The following is a 15964-nucleotide window of genomic DNA, read 5'->3' on the forward strand; positions in this document are numbered from 1 at the left end:
TTAAAAACATCTAGTCTTGCTGCCCCAGAGACAGCAGCAAAAAGTCCCAACATTTAGTTAAAAACATCTGGTTTTGTAGCCCCAGAGACAGCTGCAAAAAGTCCTGATGTTTAGTGAAAAACATCTGGTTTTGTTGCCCCAAAGGCAGATGCAAAATATCCTGACCGGTCGTTAAAACTACCAGTTGAAGTGGTCACAAACAGCGGCCTCCTGCAGCCATTTCCCCTCGGTACCACACCACCAACGTCCCCTCCCCCCAGACAGCTCATTTACATGTAATCTGAAAATATCTGTACCTGTAAAATGATGCGTAGTGTATGAATGTTTGTATAAAAAACAAATGACACTCATACATTTAAAGTGTATATGAAACTTACATGACAACGTTTTTTTCCTAGCTTCTGAGCTGGAACATAAAGCCAGGGTGAAATGTAGCCCCCGCTTTGAGCCTAGCAAATGACTAACCTGTCTGAAAAGTATTTGAAAGTGCTGATTTCTCATGACTCACACATTATTCTGCTCTGCCCACATCCACACTGGACTGACCATCGAAACATTCCACGCACTTAGCTGTAATTGCACCAAAAAGATCACAAGTTGCCATCATTGCATAACAAGCCACCGACGCTTGTACTCAAAGTGCTGCACTTGCAAACCCCGTAGATTTACGAGCCCTTTACAAAACAACGCCAACCATTTCACACAAACACAGCTGCAGGAGCAAAAGAAGCAATCCCAGCAGGTAGACAGCTTAGACATGAAACAGGCTTTGGGGGATGTGCGGCGCTCGAGGCAATGCCACAGCATCTGGAAACGGACCAATATTCTGACTTTTTTAACGCAAAGGGAGAAACACACAACAACGCAGCGGGGCAGAGGAGTATGAAATTGTTTGTGTGAAAACACTCCCTAATACTCCTGACAAGAAAAATGAGTTTTCTTATCTGGCATGTGGAATGTGTTGCCTTTAGCAAGTGACCTTGTTTGTGTTTAAGATGTTCAGTGTGCTGTGTGGACTTGAAGCAAATTAATTTGGAGCTATTCAACTTTGTGTCACTCTTTGAGAAGCAATTTTCAACCTGAAGATCCCTTGAAATATTAACAACCTTGCCTCTCGACGAAGGCCGACACAATAGTTGGTGTTGGACTGTAACCACAAAGAATATCTGCACAGCAATCAGAAGGCAAACTTGAGACCCTTATATAAATGCATGTGACACGCCTGCAGCAAAGCATTTGTTCATGCATTTAAATAGAAGTATTATTATAATGATGGATACGTTCTACTTAAAGATTCTGCTATTCTGCCAGTCTGTTAACTCTTCCACATGCCATCGAACATTAGTCTGTAATTGGTTTGGGGGTGTTGGGGGCCCTGAAGAGAAAATGAGCTCAAACATTTGACCCCTCGCCGCTCACTCTTTGTTGTCACGGTTGATTCCAGGATCTATCTCCTACTCATGCAGGCACTTCCACAGATAAAACATTAAGAGATGTCAAGATGTGGAAATTTCACATTAAGGCATGTTGCAAGATGTCAGTATTAATATAAACCTTGAAATTAGATGGGTCCGACACTGAAGAGGGAGCAACACCTTCGTAGACCTCTGTGCTGTTTCTCAGGGAGCTGGATGAGAAATCAGATTCATGACCTTGTGTGGAGAGGTTCTGGAACCGCTGCATTTTGTTTTTGTGCAGTAGGCCTCCTCTATGGTAGAGGCCTTCTTAATCTGCAAAAAAACGTTGGTTTCTCTTATATATCAGGAACTATGGGATGGATTACCGTGACAATTTGTGCAGACGTTCATGTTCCCAAGGGGATGGATCCAAATGACATTAGAAAAACTAAAAGCCTCTCTGGCTAATAAGCAAATGTTAGCATTAAGGGTGTAACGGAACGCGTATTGGTCCCAAACCCAGTTAGCACAGATAGGTATACATGTCAATGGACGAGATTATGACCGTTCTTATCCACATGAGTGGCGGAAAAGATTTTCTCCTCCTTGCCCCTGTAGCAGCTTGCCATGCATAGGCATATCTGTTCGTAAAGATTGGGCAACTCACCTGACATAAGCCTCAAAATCATACGTATGTCAGCGCTACAGCAGCTAAAGTAGAGAAATATTTATTTTGGGAAAATATGTCTTACATTGCCTGAAGCCAGTGGCTAAACTTCACCTCACTAGCAACAACACTCACATTGGTTTAGGCAGGATAAAGAAGGCTTACACACCGCCACGGATGACTGTCAGCTGATAAAAACAGACACTGATTGCATTCAGACAAGATAGTCTGTTTATTCTGTCAACTCCTCATTCGTCCCTCAGCCATACCCTGATGTTCACTGTTCGCTGTTGCTTTTTCACCCACAAGCCTCCATTGGCTTTACTGGGTATGGTAACTTTCTGTCGGCTTGTCACTCAAAATTCTGTATTTTTATATCTCAGTGATCTGTCAGCGTCTGTTTAGTTTTGCTCTGATGCCCCTGAGGGATTTAATGTTGTTCCCCACCGAGTGTTCAATATTCTGTGTGGATTCCTATAGGGACTAGAAGCTGTTAGCGCCAAACCCAGCTATGTAGCCATTGCTACAATTGTGTGAAGCGCGCTGGAGCGAATTACTTTGGTCTTAACAAAACGTTCTCATCATTTAACAGGTAAGTTGCCCAACAAGCCAATTTCCCACAAGCTGAAAGTGCCCCATTAAATAAAAATAAAACAGCTCAGATGCAGCGTTTGATCCGTCCAAACAAGCTTCTGAAAACCAGCAGAGAACAGCGTCTTGCTGAGATCAAACAGCGTCAGTCAGACTCTACACCAAAGCCAGACCCCGATGGACAAACGCAAAAATCTGCAGTTGGAGGCAAAGGTTGTGTGTGCCTACATGTATGCGTCGGAGTGCTTGATGTAAGTTGAGACTTTCAGGTCCTGGGGGTTCAGCGCAGCACATCAAATCCAGTGGGGTCCCTGTTTTTTTGCCTAATTGAGTAGCATGTTTGAAGGCGCCTACTTGAGCAGAAAATTGAATATAAAACACTCAAGCCATCAGACTTGGACATTATCTTGGAGAGCAGAGGGGGGTTTGGAAAGTGTGTGGCTTCTGCGGAGATGACAGAGAGATTTATGCAGAAGATCTTTGAGGGATGATGTTGTTATGGTATCTTCGACTGACAAAGGCGGTTTTATATTTGCTTATGCTAAATCATTCTGGTGTGTGCCCAGAAAAATAGCAGACCACTTTCCCCCCTGCCGTGTCTCTCCTACCAGAATATATTTTAAAAGAATTTCCTTACATCTAACCCCAGTCCCTCATGTGCAGTCATAACATCTCACATTACCTCCACACAGTGAGCTTCATATATACGGTATTAACTTCATCTCAGCTGTCCTTTTTTTTTTGGATGCAGTTTCCTGCAAATTCAATATTTTCTTCTTCCTCTGGAGCTTAAAGCAAACTTTCCTCAACAGTGCCAGAACTTTTCCTCAGTAGCGTACGTCAGAATAGTTCCTCTAGAATTTCAATAACGTTGAAGTCGAATGGCTTTCATCATTGAAGTTTTTGCAAAATCAGTGGGGCAGATATCGGCTGAGGACTTTGTGTCGAGATATTGAGAAATCACCTGCATAGAAGTCATTTGCCAATCATGTTTCTATTGGACATGATGATTGGTTGGTTGGACCCCGGAAGTGACTCAATGATAGTGTATCTGAGAGTCCCCTCCACCGATGTGGGGTCTGTATGGAAGATCAATATCCTGTATCAGGTCAGGCTGGACAAAATAATAGGAACACCCTCCAATGTAATACAGTCGAACGTACCAAAACATCGGTGGACTTGGAGGGTTTGCAGGATGGGCGATCGCCCGCCCCTGGTACCCCCGTGTTTGAAAAAACACAGCGCAAATGCCCTCTCGGATAGATAAAATATGATAAAGTGCCCTCTATGGTGCCTTTCCAGTGGACAAAATGTGGCGAACTGTCCTCTCTTCACTATAAATATATCACGACCTCCTGTGCGCTTGTGCCCCCCTCGCATACATGTGGTGCCCTTTTTATTTTTTTTGCCCCTGCCCCTCAATCATCCTGAGTCCGCCACTGTAGCAACACCAAACAGTGTGGCTATTGACTGATTATATGGGACAATGTACATAAAATTGGACTTGACACTGGAAGGAGACTCTTCATGCTCAGTATGTGTCTGGCAATGTCATACATTTGATTGTTTTCCTTTGGAATGACCTCATATTTCTTTCTTGAGCGTTTGTTTGTTCTCTTTTAATATGAAGTAAAACGTTAGCAGCGTACCATAACAGATGAGGTGATCGTCCCGAGGCCGAGCTCATAGTCAGACATCGGCTCTGATTGATGCGTCATGCTCTTGTTGGGAAATCATTTGGCTTATGATGGAATCCTCATCCGCAGCCATCATTGTCACCCATAACGACCCCTAATGAAAAATGGACCTTTATTCTATCCATCCGTCTCCTCCGAGGCGCTGCAGAGATTAATACAGCCATCGAACCTCGTGTTCGATAACCCATTTACTTTACCTCGTCTTTCACTTCTCTTCTCACGTGTCATTGACCTGTGCAGTGAAGAAACAATCATATATTCTATGATGGTAGTGATTTCATCCAATTATTTTAATTACATCCACATTTTCATTCAGCAATCGCCTTTTGTCCACAGCTGAGAATTTCCCCTCGTCCTGTATGTTCCCTCCACCAACACATCATACTATCAAATAGACCCTGAAGACTTGGTGGCTGGGTCAAATGCTCAGAGCCCTAGTCATTAATATAACATGTTAACTAACCTGGGCTCGCAGCCATCATCTTCACATCCATTTGAGACTAGATTTATTGCAGTGAGACTCTGCGGCTGCTGTGTCTAATTGCTCTTTTGTCTTCAGTCCTCCTGAGGTACAGAAACTGGATATTGGTGGACCCGCTTAGTTACAAATCCTCGGCTTTATGCGGAATGTCTTCTCTCAGCTCCATACACCAAAAAGTGGAAATGCCTTAATTATATTACATTTCTCTATTTTATTTTGGTAAGAAACATGTCCGAAGTCCAGTTTCTACAGAAGCCCCGAGGGGAAAGTGGAGATTTTTTTTCTGGTGATCTATTTTCTAAGTCTGATCCAAATTGTTTTCTGTCCTGTGTTTAAGACTTGAGAACTGGTGGGAAATAAAGTTTTGCCAGGATCATTTCTCTAAGTTCCTTCCGAAGTGATTTTTTTTTTCAGTAGAAAAACAGATTATTTTTTTTCTCTTGACATTTTTTTTTCATGTTTTCACCAGTTTCCACCAGTTCTCAAGTCATGAACACGGATATTTTTTTTTTTTAAGATCAGACTTAGAAAATGGTCACCAGAAAAAAAACTATGTCTTTACTTGCCACTCAGGGCTTCTGTAGATTTCAGTCCAGGTTTTTTTGAGTTAAAGAAGTCCATTAAGGAGTCTGTTATTTCATGGATGTATCATTTTTACAAAGAAATGACACAGCTTCACACATCTGCACAACGATTCATTCATTTTGAATCACCTTGTTTTAATTAAGAGGGAAAACGAGGTCTGCGGAAAAAAAGAGCTAATCTTTATTAATTGGGCTTTCTGCACCGCTGCTTTGCTGAGGGGATTGTTATAAAACATTCTCTCAAGTCAAATGACGGTTCATTTATCATCAGCTGGAAACCTTCCCTTCAGGCAACACACACACACAAACACACACAAGGGACTGTCATACTTCTTTTTTTTTTTCCTATGAGATACCTTTCCCCATCTCTCTCTATCGCCGTGTCTTTTATTGTCTCTTAGGATTTGATTACATGTCTGGTGCGATTCATCCGTCCTCGGCAATGAAACTATCTTTAAGAGATCTCCTGACTGTTCAGTTCAGCCGTCGTCTCTCAGCAAGCTGCCCGGTTTGGCTGTTAAACCTTATATATCTGGGTGTCATCGTGCTCTGAGGTTAGTCGTTGATCATGAGTAGATGTCGCTGGCTGGGGTCGATATCTCCCGTCAGGGGTCCTCAAGCCAGACTCTGACCCCGCTATATTATCCTTACATTTGTAATTTAAAGGCAGCCAAGGAGAGAAAAAGAAAGGAGAGGAGGCAGTCGTATTCACAGACAGACTAATTTACAGCTCTGTTTTTGATCCCAAACCGTAAATCCACAGGTGTGCGAGGGGATTCGGGAGATTATTGTGTGTATTTGTATGTGTGATATTATAAATGCAAATGTTTTTGTGCATACACCGCTGTGTTTTTAATTATCCGTGGCCACAAACAACTTTATTTGACTGTCTTCCTGCCTGTAAGTGCTCGCCAAGGTTTCTGCACAAGTACCCAATTGCGAAAGAAAAAACACGTCCGCACATTTCCGCATTATATCACCACTCACAGTTGCATGTCTCGAGTTGCCGGTGGCCATGTGTCAAAAAATTTGCATACATACATAATCCACTTACGCTGCTGTGCTCGGTCGCCGCATTGGCCGTCCATACTAATTACATGGACTCCGGTTCACCGTGATGGCATATCGGTGCAGCTGACTGGGAATTAAGTGCTGCTTCCTGTGGGCATGCTGCTGCCCTTTGAGCCGCCAAATCCTCTCCTACAACTACCTCTGCCGCTGCGAACTCGGGTCACCGGTTAGCCGGGTCTTATTAAAGCACTGCCAAAGGCAATAACAGGAGTCATATTGCCTGATAATTCTCTCTTTGGTGGAGCCTGGGTTTCTATGATAACAGCTTAAGACTACAAAGCAGCAGCTTGGTTTCTGAGGTGGCTTGGTTTGTGGGAATTGTGGGATTTTATTTGGCATTTTTCTGTCTTGCTATGACTTCTGTTTTCAACACAAAGAAGCTCAGTGCGAGCACATAATGTTTGAAGACAGTCTGACCCATTTAAAGACATTTAATTTATTACCTGTTATGAAACAGTTTCTTTCTGTGTTTGTCTAAGTGTTTTCAGCTCATTAGCCAGCCGTGTGAGTTTTCAACTCTCGGCACAATAAATACAATTAATTTTAACTGCTGGTTTGTACCACCAGTGATTTTAATTAGCGGTGTCTTTATTGTAGCGGGTCTCTGCACAAACTTCTTTCTCTTTTATGTGCCTCGTGTTTTGTTCCTTGGGAGAGGCTTTCAGCGATTAATGTATACTGCCAGTTTATAATCAGGTTGTGAGGGGATAAAACAGGATGCCAGAAGACTTTCTGTTCCGCGCCGAGTCAATAAGAAAAGACAAAGATACGTATCACTGTTCGGCAGATTCTTTTCCTCCAAGTATTCATTGCTGCAGGGCTCCTTCACGTCCTGTTCTGGAGCTGAGAATACAGCGCGGTCCAATTTGTAGGAGCTGAAGGAGTCTGCACTCCATCAGCCTGTGTGTGTGTTCCACTGACGGTAATCACCACTACTGTCTGATCGGAGATCCGTCCATCACCACCCGCGGCTCTTATCGAACCACATCCCAGGAGAAGTGGAGAAGTTAGCTCCAACCGCAACTCGGAGGAATATTACTGCCTCCGAACACAGATAACCGACCAGTTGCCTCCATCCGGTGATTGGCAGGTGTCCGTGCCTGATATGCTTACACATGTGATCCTTGCATTAACCCCGATCTGCCACCCTCCTCCTCCCCATGGGTTTGGGGATGTTTAGGTTGATATTGAGCTGCCAGCGGAATGTCAGCTGGGCCTGACGCGCTGGCTTCACCTCTGGTCTCAGGAGGTTGCGGCCCAGCCAGCCGCTTGTAATTAAAAGCGCATAAAGACAGATCAAGCTCTCTCCCTCTCTCACCATTGAAGGCTGAACAAGAATCCACTAGTCGCCCCGGACCACTGTCCTCCAGGGAGAACTCTCACTTTCAAGCCTGTGAAAATAAGTTGTTCAGTTTTTTTGCCCTTAATTGCATCCCAGGGCGATAAACAACATGGATTCAGTGTTGATTTTAGTTAGGCTCACCCCAAATCTACTCATCATGATAATTGCCGCTGAAAGTTTTAGTTTTTCTCCTGACGCCTAATTTGTTTTTGTGTTTTCATGCACAATTCTGAGGGTTCATTTTCAGGGTAAATTTTTCCCAGTGCAAGAAACTTGTGTTATCCAGGAACGTTGGAAGTCTACCTACTCTTCTCTATGAAGCAGAATGTGATCTGGAGCAATCACAGGCAATCATCAGCTCACTCCCGGATTTGTTTCCTCGAGTCTTGGCTGTTCCTGAAGGAATCATCTCCAGCCAAATCTGTAACGGAAAGAGAGAAGAGAGAAAGTCAAAAACCAATAATACATTCCACTTTATTGTCGCAATTTATGGTTTTATACACACTGGTTTTAAAATCATACATTTGTATTTAATAGTCCTTTGGCAACATGAAAACCTGACAATAAATCTGCAGAAACGGTGGTCAGAAATAGCTGACGTGCTCTTCCAAAATCCACCACAGGAACACATTCGATTCAAAGCATGAAGTATGATTTGTGTTTTCTCTGTCCACCCTGGATGTGTTGCTGGGAGAAGAGTCTACATATCTATCAGGGGCTGACAGATAGCCTCACGCTAAAGCCTCGACCCAGAAACCGACATCTATGACCTTCATGGTGCTTCTGCATCTAGGTGGACAGAAGCCATTCTCTGCTTCAAAGCATTTCAAAATTGGGGTCTCGAAAGGTGCAACCCAGCCGTCTGAAGCCAAAGAGAAGCTAAAATTTCACCCAGAGAAAAATCCCCACCTTCTAATACCCTAGTCTTCCCTTTGAGACAGAGGCAGAAATACAGAGCGGGGACTATTAGCATAGAGAGAGCCGGGCTGTCAGCGGAGCTGCTATTGTCTGTCTGCCTGTGTCCGTCTCCTCTCACCTTCCAGCTGTGTCTACTGGAGCTTTTCTTCCCTCGACCTGCCGCAGTCACACTCTTTCAATCAACGCAGTCAAAGCAGCCTATACATATTTACCAGATGATACCATGCTAATGTGCACTCTCACTGCCACATATTCATATTCACCAGCGCTGATGCTCTGGGCTGCCTATTTCAGATAATATTAAGAGCTGGTTATTGAGGTGTTATTGATGTGGCAGCAGTCCTCTGGCTCCCGGGCAACACTGCTACGCGCAGAGGGATAAGCAATGGGTCTGTCGCTTTAAATGGGCATCGACTGCCTTTTTATGTCTATGTACTACCTCTAAGGCAGTTTCAACACATATGATAGTGCACTTGTGTTAAGTTGTTCTACTGGATTGAAAATCTATTGTACAGTATGTATCAAAGCAAAACATCAAAATACTGAAATAATTAGAAAAAAATAATGAATTTTATGTACAGAAAATCAATAGACAACAGTTGATTTAATTATTAAAGACATTTATTGCCAAATATTTTTTCAAATATGATGTTCTGCTGCGTTTAATGTTACACACACTGAATATTTTTTTGGTTTTGAACTGTTGGTTGTACAAAAAAGTGATCTGGAGATGTCACTTTGGGTTTTCAGAGGATGTGTTGAAAGTGGTAACAGACGAATCCCCCTCCTCCCTGTTTGCACAGTAGACATTTTGACTTATCAAGGTGAACTGGTTCCAGGGTTCTGATAATGTGCATGCTCACTCACTGACATGACTTATTGGGACACTTAATTAAAGTGGAGCCATCCTTAACATGATTGGTCACACCGGTGCTTTTCCTGCTTAACGAAGTTAATATGACTGCCGTGGAAAAGGGTCTTTGGTTGGTGCCACTGTCGCAAAGACCACAAGATCATTACTGTTTTTCTCAGTGCAGCAACTACCAAGGACACGGGAAAGAAGTGAGTTCATTCATTCATTTAGTCAATAATGGAGACATGGGAGTGGACAGAAATGGTGCCAGGCTGCCAACCAGGCTGGATCACCAGCCAGTCTTCTTTTTCCCAGGAGATTTTGTGCCCGGTGGCAGACAAAAATGTATACTCAAAGCTCAGTTGAAAGGAACCATTCGAAATGGCGATTTTACAGCCATTACATTGTGCAATCAACATTCACCTCATAATGATATGTTGAAGCAAAAAACTTGTCTATTGCCAGTTTATAGGTAAAGTCCAGCCAAAAACGAAAATTCAGTTATTATCTACTCAAACTGCAAAGTTTCATGGTCCACAAAACATTTCTGGAGCTTCACAGCAAAAGAGTGTTGCAGCATTCTCCTAAACAACTGAAGTAGATGGGGACTTGTTTTTTAACGTGAAAATGATTGAAAAAAACAAACATTAAATGGCTCTATACTGCTTGTTCAGCATTATTCAAGTCTCCAGAAGCCTGAAGATCCCATACTGATTAGAAATGATGTTATTTACGCTCTTGACGCGCAGTCAAGCTCACAGGATGTGCCCTAACACTCTGATTTTGGCTTAAAAAAGTTAGCTATTATGGAGTTATTCTATGTTTTGTTTATTGTTGTTGTTCTTTATGAGAATGCTGCAACACTTTTGCTGTGACGCCTCAGAGATGTTTTGTGGATTACGAAACTTTTCATCGGCGTGAGGTTGAGTAGACAATGACCGAAATTTCATTTTTGGATGAACTTTACCTTTAAGGGATCACAAGGTATAAAGGTTGGGAACCACTGCCCCTATCTATTGTCTACTATAATTAGTTGTTATAGCTCATTTTATCTGACAAATCAGCATATATAATATATTTTCATAAAAAGTAATCAAAGTACTGTCTAAGTTTAAGTACTTTTCCAGAAAAGATGTGATTCAGACAAACAGTCCTGTGTGTTTCCAAACAGCCAGTAAGACACTTGTGTCAGGTTTGCCACCCTTGCCTCCCTCTGCACCCGCTGGTCGCACTCCATGGCCCCCGTGGGCAGCAGAGTGGAAACACAGCGATCCTGGCACTGCCAGTGCGCTCTCTCCGAGTCCACCCACCGTAGAGAGCACCAGTCTCCTTGTTCCATCTGTCACTCCACTCCCATAATCCCCTGCTCCTGTAACCGATCTAATGACATGTCTGAGCCAAGAACAATCGTGAGAGCAGAGCCATGTGAATTTTTAATCCTATATACGAGAGAAGGGAATAAAACTAATAGGTTTGTGTTCAGGGTGAAGATTAAAGGGTAATGCCACTGCGTTTTGTTTTCAACAGCGCTCCTGAATTATTCTCTTTTTTTAATTGTAGTTTTATTGTTTCCATTTGATGGTATTGTGTGCATTATTGTTAACTTCTAGAGCACATAAGCACGGATACTTTTGCTGTATTTGTTTGTAAACTAGTCAGCTGTTCATTTCAGATTCTGATGCCAATGCAAGTGCAAGCTCTAATGCATCACATCCCACTCTGCACACGTTTAACCTCGATTGCTACTGTCAGTCAGACCACTTTACATGGGTGTTTACAGAGGATGAGGGACAATAGAGCATTTCTGAGTCATTACAGTGAGGGCTGCAGACAGGTAAATCACAGGAAATGTCAACTAACTCCAGTCTGAACGAGACGAAGGATCCACACTCTTCCTCTGACACCATAACGTGAATTTTTTTGGCATGTTTCTAACACCTCGTCTCCAAAAGCAGCCTGCTTGATATGCTTCCCAACTCTTCCCCCCCCCGACCGGCGTGTTTGTTCTCCGGCCCTGCCGCATGTCATAATGGGCCGAGGCAAATCACTTCCAGCCCTGCGCCGAGATGGTGGTTGTATCAAACTGACCCCTAACAAGCTGTCAGCTCACATTTGACGAAGCATGCATCAGCACCAGCCTGCTTGGCATCCATTTGGACAGAGTGGACAGGTCTTATTCAAGCAAGTACTATTGCCTGACTTCTCTCTCTGCCTTTGTGTCTCTCTCTGTTTGTCTCATGGTTGGCATCCAGTGGTGCAATTTTGATCCGGACAGCTGGACTCTTCAAGTGCTGTAAAATCAAAAAAGAAAACAAGAAGCTGCATGAAATGTCTGATCATATAGATAATGGATGGACTGAGCTTCTCCCATTACATCAGGCTCCAGTGCTGCCAGATCTTCAGTTCCCCGGTCACCGCATAGAGGGAGCTCATGCGTGCTGAGAAACCAAAGCGTGGAAATGCTGAATGAGTGAGTGAGAGTGTGTGTATGAGCGAGAGAGAGAGAGAGAGAGAGAGAGAGGTGCGGGGAATCATAATGTGACACAAACCCAGCGGCTCAGATATTCATTTTGAACCGCGCGGCTGGTCCAACGCGCGCTTTTGTTTCAACTTTGTCCAAGTAGGTGGGAAGCCGGTGACCCGCTGCGCGCCCCGAGGCGGCGTGACAAGTTGGGAGAGAGAGGACGCACTATTTTTAAACGTGCACAGTGAGATTTGGGGGGCGTGGACGGCACGGTGGAGGAGCGACAACGAGCATGTTGGCTCTTGGCTGCAGTTCCAGTGTGGTGATGTGCCGGCTGCGGGGAAGCGGACTGCGCGCAGACTGAGCGGCTGGACGCAGACGGAACCGCGCGGTCGGCGTCGGACTTTCATTTTCTTTGCAGCCCCGTTTGGCGTCATTTGGATTTGTTTCTTCGCCTCTCCTCACAAAGGACTTTGAGGAACGAGGGTTTAATCCGCGAAACGTGTTTTTTTCAAGGTGCACGCAGCGGCTGCCGTGCGTAACGGACGGAATCTGACAGTAGTTTTCCCTTTTCTTTAAAGAAGCCTCATTACTGCAACTGTGTGCACATGGTATGTCACAGCGGGCGTGTTAATGACATCTGGGATTTGAAAGCTGTGTCAACTGATCTTCATTTGTAAATATTGACAGGTGTTGCAGTCGTTTCGACTGTCACACGGCTCTGTTATGTCTTAAAACACCGCGGACTCACAAGGCTGGGATGGTAACCAAACCTCTGGTATGGATAATCCAACAATTGTTTAATCCAGTTTACTTTCCGCACTCTGGTTGAAAGCACATTTTGTTATTAACAATCCCTATAATGCGTTTGAAACGCCGGATGGGAAAGTAACCATCACTCCAGTGTCTTCTCGTAGTTGTAGCCGATCTGGCAACAGCCAAAATGACAACCAACGGACCTGTCATCGTCTACGAGTGGCTCAAGACCCTCCAGCTCTCCCAGTACGTCGAGTCTTTTGTGGATAATGGATACGACGATCTGGAGGTGTGCAAACAAATCGGAGACCCCGACCTGGATGCCATCGGCGTCTACATCCCTCACCACAGGCAGAGGATTCACGAGGCGGTGAGGAGGCTGAAAGAGGAAGCCCAAGAGACGGCCAGCGGACTGTACTTCACCCTGGAGCCGATGCCACCCGCGGCCGAGATTTATACCAGTCACATGGTGGATCAGTACGAGTCCAAACTGCGGGGATCCAAGTCCTGGACCGAGGTCGGGCGCAACGGTGGGTACGTGGGCGCGCAGAGGAACCTGACGCTGGGCAACAGGAGGGAGCTGGTGATTTACCCCAAACTGAAGCTGAAGATCATGATCAGGGATAAGCTCATCAGAGATGGCATCAACCTGGCCAAGCCGCCCTATTCTAATAAGGTAAGAGGGACGTGGCACAGGAGGGACCATCACCTGTCAGAAGTGTAACACAGAGAAAAATGTTTAATTCACACACACACTGCAAAATGATCCCACTTAACAAGCCACTCAGTCTGAATAAAGGTGCAGTATGTAGTTTTTGGGAATAAGTTTTAATCAGAAGAGAAAGATCTTCATTCACTGGCCAAACTCTCTGTGTTTCCATGACTAAATAAACAATCTGACCTTAAAGGACAACACAATGGGGACCTTATTTTCCTCTGAGAACAGCTTGTTTATTCAGTTATGGAAGAAAATAGATATTTCTGAGTCTGAAATTCTTTTTCAAAACTACATAGTGCCCCTTTAAGTATAAGTATTCATCATATTTGGTGAGAAAATGACACCTGATTTGAGATTTTGCTCCAAATCAATAGCCATAAGAATCTTCCACATTGGAGAAAAACAGACTAAACATACTGCAGGTCGAATGATGTGCAGAGGTAAGTATTTTTGCATGTGCCGGAGGTGTTTATATGGCACAAAAGGGGCTGTCACCTGCCTCACATCATCCATCATTTTGCCTGAAAGCCCACCGTCTGTCAGTCAGTCAGTCAGTCAGTCAGAGCGCGTCTCTTAAAGGGCATCGCATGTGTCCCACATCAAAATGAGGCGAGAAGCTGATCCGTGTAGGTAAATGCCAGTGTGGTGCCTGAACGTTTTCAGCCCCGCCGCACTCTGCAGAAGTGTGAGTGAGTGGTTGCTGTCACGGTGAATGATGGGAATGAAGTTGCTGCGGATCAATAAGCAGAGAGCGAGGAGAGAGACCTGTCTGTGATTTCCTGCAGGGGGGGAGAGAGAGAAAGATTTACACTCTCATTATTAATCTACTCTGACCTCACCTGTCTGGCGACTTGCCTCAGCATTCAGCGCGGGTGGATCAACCGGGCCCACGGGCTCATAAAGCCCCGGCTCTCTGCGGTGACGAATGGCCGATGGGCTGTCGATGGTGGTAAATGAAGAGAGCCCAGCTGGGGTTGGCTGTTTGCAGCCCTGTGAGGAGGCCTCTTGTTTTCACAGGACTCACAGTGACCTTTCTTCAGAAGTGTCTGAATCATATGCCCCACCAGCTGAGAGGGCTTCGCTGAATGACTGCTGTTTACACACAGGGAGGCTTTTGACTGGCGTGTCTGCAGGCCGTTGAGGTCGTGTAGTTTGTAGTTTTTGCCGGGGACATGTATGCAGTTTTGTTTACAACCCAAGAACCCTGACGCAGCAGTTTTTCAAATGATAATAGCAATCTAGAGCAAAAGCGGGTTTGTTGTTTGTCAGCAGAAGAGACCAAACCAGTCCTTATCGCTGCACGAGCATGTGGTTAGAAAGCTTGTTTTGAATACTGGGACTTTTATTGTCCTAATTCAGCGAGCCTGTATTTCTGATATCATCTCCGAGGGAATTACTGTCTTAGACATGAAGTCCTCTAGTCCTTCAGAGTTAGGGCCCCCTTAAGGAAATGTTCTTTGTGGCTCCCAGGAACGTGCACACTCATATAGAGACGGTTGATCCGCTTCTTTTCCGAATGAGCCTGAGGATTGAAGGCAGAAACGGTCGTCCTGAGTAATTATGTGAAATGTATGGATTTTCTGCTGAAGGCTGATTTCCAACCGAAAGGGCTGGGGGTGGGGGATCAAACTAATAGAACCCGATATCTCGAAAATCCTGGTTACGCCCCTGTGTGTCAGTTGGATTATCTGTGTGTTTGCATATTCATGTAACGGCTTTTCAGTCTCACTTGCCACTCCAACTGAAACGGCTCCAGAAAATATGGGGTCCGTGTTGTGATATCTATTCATCACGACTCTGCCTGCCTTTATATCTGACCCAAACCTTGATATCATGGACCCTGCTTCCAAATTAGCTTCTCGAACCGACGCCAGCGCTGATCCCAGTCTTTGCATGTTTTGTAAGCTCTTTTTTTTTCTGTCTGTAGGCTATATTTCTGCCACTTTGGCTAACTGTGAATCCCACAGAGATTTAGGATTTGTGAGGGATTATCTGTCAAACCAGGGCTGAAACAAAGTGTTGGTTCCAGAGGGTTAAACTATCTCTCCCTTTGAAGGCTGTATTTATTTAGAGCCAAAGCTTTGGCCTTGAAGCCTGGGAGGAGAATGAGCAGGTCAAGGTCTTTCTCTCTCCTTGTGTGTGAGTGTGAGTGTGTGTGTAACCCTGTAGTTTGGAATTGGCTCCAGCCCAGTGCTTTTCTCCCCAGGAGGAGTGAGAGGAGATGGAGTTGTGGCCAGCTGATGGAGGTTTGACTAACCGGGCCGTGATTGGTCCGTAGAATATCTCCCCTTCTCTCTGCCTTTGAGACGAGATGTCACCCCCAGCGGAGACTGAGACCAGAGAGGCAGACTCGGGGCAATTACAGGACACACAATGTCAGTCTCAGGGGACGTTCATTGTATAGTATAACCGAGATCTCCATCCG

The 15964-nt window shown here is 44.6% G+C and overlaps 1 protein-coding gene across 3 annotated transcripts in view; it reads left to right on the forward strand.

Moving 5' to 3' along the window:
- Nucleotides 1-12360: 12360 nt before the first annotated feature.
- sash1a (SAM and SH3 domain containing 1a) overlaps nt 12361-15964 on the forward strand; it is a 180725-nt gene continuing 177121 nt past the window's right edge. For 2 of the 3 annotated variants that reach the window (XM_073493193.1, XM_073493194.1), the window contains exon 1: nt 12361-13497. In XM_073493193.1, the coding sequence (XP_073349294.1) occupies nt 13009-13497 (489 nt within the window). In that variant the 5' untranslated portion in view covers nt 12361-13008. The remainder of the gene's footprint in view (nt 13498-15964) is intronic. The other variant, XM_073493197.1, reaches the window with a different exon arrangement.

This window comes from Pagrus major, chromosome 22 (assembly GCF_040436345.1).
Source record: "Pagrus major chromosome 22, Pma_NU_1.0".
NCBI classification, from domain to species: Eukaryota; Metazoa; Chordata; class Actinopteri; order Spariformes; family Sparidae; genus Pagrus; species Pagrus major.